General features: G+C 42.2%; 1 protein-coding gene across 1 annotated transcript; it reads right to left on the bottom strand.

Moving 5' to 3' along the window:
- Positions 1–4,761: 4,761 nt before the first annotated feature.
- On the bottom strand, positions 4,762–7,231 carry LOC125280042. Its single transcript, XM_048210381.1, has 8 exons — positions 7,134–7,231; positions 6,595–6,912; positions 6,159–6,491; positions 6,017–6,076; positions 5,846–5,923; positions 5,605–5,700; positions 5,068–5,211; positions 4,762–4,957 (listed from the first exon to the last, which is right to left on the bottom strand). Exons 1-8 carry the CDS (start codon positions 7,192–7,194, stop codon positions 4,902–4,904), a joined length of 1,146 nt encoding a protein of 381 aa, XP_048066338.1. The 5' UTR covers positions 7,195–7,231; the 3' UTR covers positions 4,762–4,901.
- Positions 7,232–10,796: the final 3,565 nt, after the last annotated feature.

The following is a 10,796-nucleotide window of genomic DNA, read 5'->3' as shown; positions in this document are numbered from 1 at the left end:
TACAGTGTTCACTATACATGGAAGCGAACTCCCACCTGTTCCAACATGAGAGAGGCCGAGTGGCATTCATCATCTCCGTGCTCTCAGGACGAGCACTGCAATGGGCGCAGTCCTTGTGGGAATCGAATGCTCCGGTCACTGGCTCTGTCTCCGCCTTCTGTGATCATTTAAAGGAAGTCTTCGGTCAACACGCTGCCGAAATGTCTATTCATGACCAACTCTTCAACATTCGTCAAGGAAAGAGAGAAACCACTAGTTCATATGCTTTACGTTTCCGCACGTTTTGCATGTATTAGCGGTTGGAATGAAACCGCCCTCATCACTGCATTCCGCCATGGCCTCCGAAATGAGGTAAAACAACTAATCATAGTTTATGAAGATTCTTTGGGTCTTGAGTTATTAATCCAGAAAACGGTCCGAGTATCACAACGTCTATCAGCCTGTGGTATCACCGCACCCACTGTCAATCCTCTGCCCGTTCAACCATCTGTCGCACCTCCAGCACCAGAACCCATGCAGATTGACACCCACCATCTCACCACTACCGAACGCCAACGCCGCATTAACCAACAGTTGTGTTTGTATTGTGGGGGAGATGGACACGGGATTTCCACCTGCCTGGTTTGACCTCCACTCCCAGCGGTGAGTACAATTCAGTTACCTCCACATACTGCTCATCTTACAAAGACCTTGGTGTACGTTAATAATTCTCACTCCTCCATTTCAGCGCAAGCCCTCATCGACTCCGGGTCGGCCGGGAACTTCATCAGTCAGCAAACCCTCCAAAGACTGAATGCACGTCGCCAACGCTGCCCAGTCGACCTCAGGATCACCATGATACAGGGAAAGCCGCTGGGCCGAGGTCGTGTCCACCATTTCTCCCCCACACTTACTTTCCGCAACGGTCATCTGCATGAGGAGACCATCACATTCATGGTGCTGGAGGAGTCAACCGCTGACATCATCCTGGGACGCCCATGGTTAAACCTGCATCAACCCACATTCACTGGTCCTCTGGCGAAATCCTCAAATGGAGTGAAAACTGCTTCCAGAACTGTATAACTCATCCAATTAAAGTTAAACCCAAATCCTCTAGAGTCTACCAACAGCTTCCAGTGCAGTCTACATCTGTGGAAAGTCCTGACACCCACGTCAGCATAACCATTCCTCCAGCTTACCGGGCGTTCCAGGATGTCTTCAGTAAGTGGTTGGCTACCAAACTTCCACCTCATCGGCCATGGGACTGCGCCATCGACCTCCTGCCTGGGGCTACCTTACCCAAAGGCCGCATCTATCCACTGTCCATCCCGGAGCAGCAGGCCATGGAGGAGTACGTGCACGAAGCGCACCAACAAGGGTCCATAAGACCATCTACCTCCCCTGCCGCTTCGAGCTTCTTCTTCGTGGCAAAAAAGGACGGAGACTTGCGGCCGTGTATTGATTATCGTCATCTCAACTCCCAAACCGTTAAATTCAGTTATCCCCTTCCTCTGGTCCCTGCCGCCCTTGAGCAACTCTGAGGTGCCACCATCTTCTCCAAGCTCGACTTAAGAAGCGCCTATAACCTCATTCGCATCCGGAAGGGTGATGAGTGGAAAACCGCCTTCATCACCCCTTCCGGGCACTACGAGTACCGGGTGATGCCATATGGGTTGTCCAACTCACCTTCCGTCTTCCAGAACTATATGAACAAGTCTTCCGTGAATTCCTGAACAAGTTTGTCATCGTCTACATAGATGATATCCTCATCTACTCTCGAGACATGAGAGTGCACGAAGAGCATGTACTCCAAGTCCTCCAAAAACTCTGTGAACATCACCTGTATCTCAAGTTGGAGAAGTGTGAATTCCATACCACCTCAGTCCAATTTCTAGGATACATCATTGACAACCACGGCGTCAAGATGGATCAGAGGAAGGTGGACACCATTCTTCACTGGCTGTTACCCAACACCATCAAGGAACTACAGAGATTCCTGGGATTTGCCAACTTCTACCGCCGCTTTATCCACAATTACAGTCTGCTCAGCTCACCTCTCACCTCCCTGTTAAAAAACCGGCCCAAGTCTCTGTCCTGGAACACCTCTGCCAAAGAAGCCTTCCATCAGTTGAAGCTCGCCTTCCAGTCCGCTCCGATCCTGGTCCATCCAGATCCTAACCGCCAGTTCATCGTGGAGGTGGATGCCTCCTCTACCAGGGTCGGAGCGGTGCTGTCACAGCGGCAGGGGGAACCCTCACGACTCCATCCATGCGCCTTCTTCTCGAAGAAGCTATCCCCGGCGGAGCAGAATTATGATATTGGTAATCGGGAACTCCTAGCTATCAAGCTCGCCCTGGAGGAATGGAGACATTGGCTGGAGGGAGCAAAACACCCCTTTGAAGTAATCACCGATCATCGGAATCTCGAATATCTGAGAGATGCCAAACGGCTCAACCATCACCAAGCTAGATGGGCCTTATTCTTCACTCGCTTCAACTTCAAGGTCACGTGTCGTCCTGGAGACCAAAACAACAGAGCTGATGCTCTATCTCGACTATATCAAGCGGATCCTGAACCTGAAAACCCCGAGACCATTCTCCGTCCAGCCATGCTCGTCAGTCCCATTCAGTGGGCCATCCAACTGGAGAACACTGGAGAACACCCAAAACCCTGCTCCGTAATGATGCCGTACCTCCTCCTCCTGTCATCGATGAAGACCCCAACATCTACCGGGTGAGAGCTATCCTCGACTCGCGGCGGCGGGGATCACAGCTGGAATACCTTGTGGACTGGGAGGACTACGGTCCTGAGGAGCGGTGCTGGATCAACCGTAATGACATCCTTGACCCCAATCTTCTGACTCAGTTCCACCAGGACCATCCTGACCGACCCGCTCCTCGAGGCCGTGGTAGACCCCGTCGCCGCCAACCATCGCAGTCGTCAGGAGCCGCCCGTGGAGGAGGGGGTACTGTCACAACCGCACTGCCTGCACCATCGGACACGGACACTTACGCCACGCCCACTCATTCACAATCACCGGAATTCTGATCACCTGTGCATTATCACCAGAGCCACATATAAGCACGCCACACTCAACCACTCGCTGTCTGGTCTTGAACCTCACCCTGACTGTTACCTGCGTCTACTAACCTGTGGATTACTTACCTGTTCCAGTCTACCGCATCGTCCTCATCTCCTGCCTCGTCTTCCTCATCCTCCCCATCTACAAAGGAAAGTAAACAGTTATCATCCATAAAGTGTTCTACGTGTCAAGATATCCTCCTGTGTTCAGCTTGTGTCCGATACCTCTGTTTAATAAACTGTTTCACTGTGCACTTACCTCTGTGTCCTCGTCTGTGTCTGACAGGTATTGCATTAACAGTAAAGAACTGTTTTGGATGACAGGCAAATCTGTGTTTTAAAGTGAAGGAATTGTAATCTAAAACATTACCACTCTCATCCATTAGATCATCATTGACCAAATATTTCTATTTAACCAGTCCTCGTAAAATAAAGATTTGTTTCTATGTAAAATATATGTGTTATTCCAGATAGAAGTATTGTGGGGTGTAACATTGTATGTGTGTGCCAATTTCCAACATAATACGACTTCTTAGTGAAATGTTGATAGTTTCACTGAGAGTTTAAATAAATCTAAGTCACATTTGAGAAGAAAATAAATAGGTTTGTTTACCTTAAGATTTTGAACTTCTAAATAAAGTTCTTCAATGTGCAAGTCAGAATCACAGCGATCTCTCCAATCATTGTTAATGTGGGGAATGAAATTTGTTATTTATCAAAGAAATTATTACACTCTATTGGGGAGAAGTCTCTTAGCCCCACTTTTTGCTCTTTCAGTCGTGTAAATTCTGTGTTTACATTCCATCTCCATTAACACAAGACCCACGACACTCAATGATCACGGCATCCTCCATCCACCGGTGTTTAGCATTTGTAAATGCCGCGCTTAAAGACACTGCCATTGGACGATTCAGAGTTCCTATTCCCGGAGTGAATGCAACCAGGAACATGCCCGAGGGAGAAATTAGTTCCCTGGGAACTATCTTAGTGGCTAGTTCCTATAACTGAGTTCCTAGAATTATTCGGTGTGAAAAACCCTTTTATGAATGATCCATTAAATTATTAGGCTTGTTGGACTTGAAGCAGCGCTGCACAGATCGATCGCTGTGTGACATCAAAGTACTGCAAGAGCGTTTAGAGAGCAGAAGGATCCATATGGTTTTGAATCACTCTTGCTCTGAGACAAACAGTTCTGCTTCGTCTTTATATTTTCGTTGGCAAAATTGAGCAAAACAGACAATATTGTCTAAAATAACATGATATTAACTTCTTATTTATTGAATGTTGTATAAAATCAGCATCACATTTGTGCTATTCTAGGGTGCATATCCCAAAGTGAACTATGGTCGTAAGTTCTGTCATTACCAATAGAGTTCAATGGAACTTACGACCATAGCTGAATAACAGATACTTTTGGGAAATTCACCCCTGTACAGAAAAACTGCACCTATACGTAAGTCTGGGGGTGGGCCAAATGCGTTAAATGCGTTAATCATTTTAACAAATTCTTTTTTTAACATGATTAATTAATGATCATGAGGCAGAACAGAACAGAAAGATGATTATACAGTCTGTCCATTACTGTACTTAAAATTATATTTAAAGCAGTTTATACCAACCACAAGAAAATGACTTTGACACTGTATGGAAATATGCATATAAATGAAAATAAATCTTGACTGTTAAAACAATTATAATAATCAGATTTTGAAGGTGTCACTATTTCTTCAGGGAGTTTTTCTCTGTTTTGTGAGAAGAAGAAAATCAAACAATGAACAATCCTCTGTGAGTTTTTGCTGTTTTAAATCTTGTTTCAGATGGTCTCCAAACTCAGCAGTATTTTATTGTAATATTGTAGGCATCTCTATTTCCTCTGGGTGCTGCGAGTCCTTCCTCCCTGCAAAATAAAAGCATTGACTGACCTCTCGTATGTGTTTTTACCATGATTGCAGATTGTTCCAGATCAGATGAGTGTGAATCATCAGATTGTGTGAAGCTCAAACTCACCAGCTCTTCTTGCACAGATGATCTGAAGAAGAATCACAGTAGGAGCAGCAAACACTGCCATCTCAACAATAATCACAATCACTGCAGGAAACATGTGTGGAAGAAGAAGAAGAAGAAGAAGAGAAACTGGACATGACTGAAGTCAAGGGGATTCAACTATGAACAGTTATTGATGGAGCATTTAATACACATTTAAATTCCAGTGGTTATCTGCATTAATGAACTGCATGCAAAGACATTTAATTCCAGGGCCATTTTTTAAATGAGATTTATGATAAGAAGCTGCAGCTGTTCTCTCTCAATCTGACTGTTATAGGAGGCCCTCTTGTTACACAAGAGAGAAGAGGAAGGATTTTACTTCATAGAGTCAAAGTTCATGATGAGTGGATAAACTGATTTATTTCAGCTGCTGTCGTTCTTAAACAATGTTTGTGAAAAGCTGTATTTTCTCTGCAAAGGAATATGTAGAGGAGTTCCTATAGTTCTACTGTAATTGGCATTGTAAAGCACTGAAATGAGTAAGACATGCATAAAAACCTCGCTGTGCAGCAACTGCAGATTTTCTGTGTGCAGCTGAAGTCGTCTCAGAGTTTGAGCTGCTGACTGGAAACTGTGTCTCTGAATCAACTGGAGCTGCAGAAGATAAAGGTTCAGATGAGTCATACTGTACAACATTAACATCAGTTTGCTCTGAATGACTTTATTAAACCTTATCTCTCTGTGTCAGAGAGTCTTCAGAGAGTTATTGAGTTAATATAAGAAAGTCATGAATAAACACCTTGTTGTTCAGTAAATCCAGGTGTTTGAGCAGCTGCTGTCCTCTCAGAGTTTGGAGTATTTAATGACTTCTGATTCTCTGTACAAATGAAAGGATGGATGAATTAAAGCCAGTGTGAACCAGTGAAGTGAGAGACTGATGATGTGTGACAGTGATCATGTGATCATGAACCTTGTGTAGGAGCTGCTGCTGTAGTTTGGCTTGATTTCTTCTCAGAGTTTGAGCTGCTGACTGGAATCAGAAGATGAATGTTCAGATGTTCATCTGTAGGACATTAACATCATATTTTACAGTAGTAATAGTTGTTTCTCACCTGAATACTTGACAGTGTATCTGACTGAGGTCTGGAGTTGATTTCTGAGAGTAAGCTGACATCTCCACTCTCTGTTGTCATCTTCATTCAGGAGTGTTGTAGTCAGAGTGATGATACAGTGATATGATGAGAATAATATCTGATATCTGGAGTCTGTCTCCAGATCAGCACCAGCCTGATTCACCCACAACAGCTGAAGTCCCACAGAACGAACCCAATGATCACAGGAGAATCCAGTATATGAATACAACTGACAGGAGAGAGTCACAGAGCGACCTGGACTGATCTCAGTCTGTGGTGATGATGATGATGATGATGATGATGATGGAGACACTGAAACTAAACACAAGACACAAATCACAGACTCTTCAATCATCATGTGAGTTTAAAGGGAGAATCTGCTCTTTTTAAATTGATCACATAATCATAAACTTACCATGAAGAACATTCAGATAAACATAATCAGTTCCTTGTTTTTGTCCATTCACATATTGTCTGCAGGTGTAAAATCCATAATCTTCTTCTGTGACATTCTTGATGTTCAGAGAGCAGTCAGACCCCAGACTCAGTCTCTCATGTCTCTTTTTGTTTTTCTTCTTTATCCCTCCAGCAATCAGTTCAATTCCTGCTGAACGTCTGAAACTGTTATAGTTCCATGTAGTTGAGTTGCAGTCAGAAAGAGCATTATTACAGGGCAGACGGACATTTTCACCAGAACTGATGAACACATGAGTCACTTCTGCTCCAATCATACCTGAAACACAAGTACATTTGAGTAATCATTATGCTATATATTAATAAATTATATTTATTAATGACAACAGGACATTCTCAGTGTCAAATTCTATTTGCAAATGTGACAGTTGTTCAAACTAACTTATTCACAGTCTCCATACCATTAAAACATTGGTATGTAAGTATACTTATATTTAACCCTTTCACGGGAGTTTAAAGAGCATGCAGAAATGCATTTACCTGTGAGAAGTGAAGAGAGAATGATCAGTCCCAGCAGACACAGATCACACTGATCAGCCATTTTCTGTTTCTCTCAGTCTTTCTCTTCATTATATAGTTACAGCTCCTCCTTTAATCATCATCAGCTCCTCCTCTGCTCATTAGCTTACTGTGTTCAGACATAAAGAGTCATAAAGAGACTCATTCCCACCAGTCTAAACTGAGTTCAGAGATGATCACTGCTCTATTGTGGTTAAACTAAGTTCTCACATTCAGCAGTAACATGTTTCCAAACCTCAACGGTGAGATCACAGCTCTAAAAACACTACAGAAAACATTTAATGTCACACTAAGTGCACCGCACACAGACACCTCACTCAATTAAAACTAGACAAAAGTCTATGCAAAGGCTGTGAACACTCAGAGGTCTAGTTTCATGTATAATTCTTTTGAAGTGATGGTGCTTTATGTAAGTGACAAATCCCATTTGACATTTGTGTTGGCTACTGTATACAGGCCACCAGGACATCAAACAGACTTTATTAAATAATTTGCTGATTTTCTGTCAGAGTTAGTACAAGCTGCAGATAAAGTCCTTGTTGTTGGTGATTCTAATATCCATGTAGATAATAAAAAAGACTCATTAGGATTGGCATTTACAGACATTTTAACCTCTATTGGTGTTAGACAACACGTGTCAGGACCCACTCATTGTCGTAATCATACCTTAGATCTAATACTGTCGCATGGAATTGATATTGATGCCGTTGAAATTCTGCAGCAGAGTGACGACATCTCAGATCATTATCTAGTCTCGTGTATACTACATTTAGTCAAAGAGGCTAAACTGCCTCCCTGCCATAAATATGGTAGAACCATCACTTCTACCACTAAAGATTGCTTTATAAATAATCTTCCTGATCAGTTTCATCGCCTTAGCATACCAGACAGCTTAGAAGACCTCGATGTTGCAACAGAAACTATTGACTCTCTCTTTTCCAGCACATTATTGCTCCTTTGCACGTAAAGAAAATTAAGGAAATTAGTCCAATGCAGTGGTACAATCACACTTGCAGACTTAAGAGAGAAGCCCAAAAAATGGAACACAGGTGGAAGAAAACCAAACTAGAAGTTTATCGTATTGCATGGAAAGAGAGCATGATTTAATACAAAAAGGCCATACCTCTAGATCTGCTTATTTTCTGACTTTCTTAGAGGAACACAAACACAATCCTAGATATTTATTTGATACAGTAGCTAAGTTAACAAGAAATAAAGCCTCAACCTCAGACATTTCCAAAGATCACAGCAGTAATGACTTTATGAACTTCTTTACCAACAAGACTGATAATATTAGATAGAAAATCATAATGCAACCATCTACTACACACCAGAAGAGATGTCATAGCGATCACAAGATCAGTGTGGAGTACCACAAGGCTCAGTACTAGGACCGTTGCTTTACATTGTGGTCAACCAAAGCAAAAGCATCTGTAGCCAATAAGATATCATTAGAGACTTTTAATAGGAGTACTGGTAATGTGAACTAACACCTCTCCAAGATTTTGGACATAAAAGATTAAATTTAAAATTGGTTAGGATAGATGTATTTGAATTTGGCATCTTTAAACTTGTTGTAATTGTTGCATGTTTTAGACTGTCAGGGACAGTTCCAGTGCTTAGACTCAAATTTATAGATACAGAACAACATCTGAAACAACAGTATTTACAACTTTTAAAAAAAACAGCCAGCATGACAGCGTGAGGAAAGACAGCAGGCCTTAAGTGTTCAATTTTATTTTTGCAAGAAGTAACAGGGTCAAGAGAAGACTAAGAGATCCATGGACTCTCATGGGTGTCTGAATCAAATTGCAATGTTTGTTGTCTCAAACTATCTACTTTCTCCACAAAGAATGTTAAAAATGTTCACACGTTTCAGACATGTAAAAACATTAACCACCAGGTTTAAAACCGAATGAACTGTAGAAAACAATATTCTAGGAGAGTGGTCATTAAAAGAACAGCGGTACTCATCAATACTTTGATTTCAATGCGATGAATTCATTACACCAGGAGCATGTAGTGTTGAAGCAAACTCATCCATGTTAATGTACTTGGTCTTGGGAATTGATCTGCCACACTGATGGTGCTGTTATTGCTGATGTGAGCATGTAAGGCACTGCTGCATCAACAGATAAACATCAATGTGACGTCCATAAGTGACATCAGACATCAAGTTTCCATTCTAAATGAACACTGGAACTCAGATTCTGAATAATTTGAAACTATTGCAAATACTTTTGTATGATACTTAATGATGTTTGACCACACTGGTTATTAGAGAAACCTACTCCCATCAGTCCAAACTGGGTTCAGAGATGATCAGTTCTGTTTGGGTTAAGATCTCATTTCCTCTTCTAACCTGTGTGGTCAAACTAACTGAGTTCTCACATTCAGCAGTAACATGTTTCCAGTCCTCAACAGTGAGATCACAGCTCTGAAAATATAAAACTAGACAAATGGTCGTGCAAACAGTTTTGAAAACACTAGAACACAAAGAGGACAGAAGAAAAAGTGTGTGTTAGTTTGACCACACTGGTTTTAGAAATGGCTGTTGCATCTGGAGTTTCTCACGCCTGAGGCTGCTAAAATCATTTCTGCAGATAGTGCTTGAAGTGGATGGACACTCAGTGGTACACAGTAGGCTACCTGCACATCTAAAATTTAGTCTACTGAGCACCGGAGGTTCTACCACCACTTTTGCGAGTTTCTCAGTACAAAGTACCTTCTCTATTTAGTTTAAGTCATTGAGTGATTTTGTGCTTGTTGTGTTAGTAAAGCCTGGAACACACCAAGCCGACGCCGATGAACTAGTTGCGACGAAAGCAGACTGCGGGTTTGCTCACGTAGGCAGTGTCTGGGTCCAAAGTTGCCCTGGCACGCCAAACCGATGCTTGACCCCTGACAGCCAAGTAGCACATCGGTTCTGCGCCTGCATAAGAAGTAATGCCTTTCCGTACCAGCAGGTGGCAGTAGCTGAACAGCCAATCAGAATGATCAGATGGCCTGACTGACCGACAAGCTCCGACGCCGATTCAACATGTCGAATCGGCTGAAAAAAAGCAGACGAGGGCCAACTTCAGCCGACAGCCAACCGTCGGCTTAGTGTGTTCCAGGCTTTAAATGTTTGAAATGGGCAGTTTCACAGTATTTGCAGATTGTTCTTGCACACCTGCAGCTCATTTAACTTTAAGTTATTCTCTTTTTTTCCAGTTTATCCACTGGATGCATGTATCAGTTTCTTGGAGTACAGTTAGGTCTTCATGATAGATTCATATGATGAAACAGTTGTTATTTTCAATGACATTATACAGCTGGGGGTTTCAACTGTTCTTTGGGCTTCCAAACTAAAAATATCTACTAATAGACAATATCCAAGAAAGGATACTAGACAGTATCCAAAATGTTATGTATGAAAATGCAGTCAGGTATTCAAATGTTTATGAATCATCTGAGGTTCACAGAATATTAAAATAATTGAAGTAATAGATTGATTGTATTTATAATCAGTTCCATCTTACCAGAACTGAATGAGGTTTCTGTGTCTCGTCTACAGAGTCTGCTCAAGAAAATATGTGTAGTGATGGAAAATATATTTCACCATAAATACATGTTTGACATAGA

This window comes from Megalobrama amblycephala, linkage group LG1, assembly GCF_018812025.1.
Source record: "Megalobrama amblycephala isolate DHTTF-2021 linkage group LG1, ASM1881202v1, whole genome shotgun sequence".
Classification (NCBI taxonomy): domain Eukaryota; kingdom Metazoa; phylum Chordata; class Actinopteri; order Cypriniformes; family Xenocyprididae; genus Megalobrama; species Megalobrama amblycephala.
Note: the sequence above shows the minus strand (reverse complement) of the source record. Positions and strands in the feature narration are given on the sequence as shown.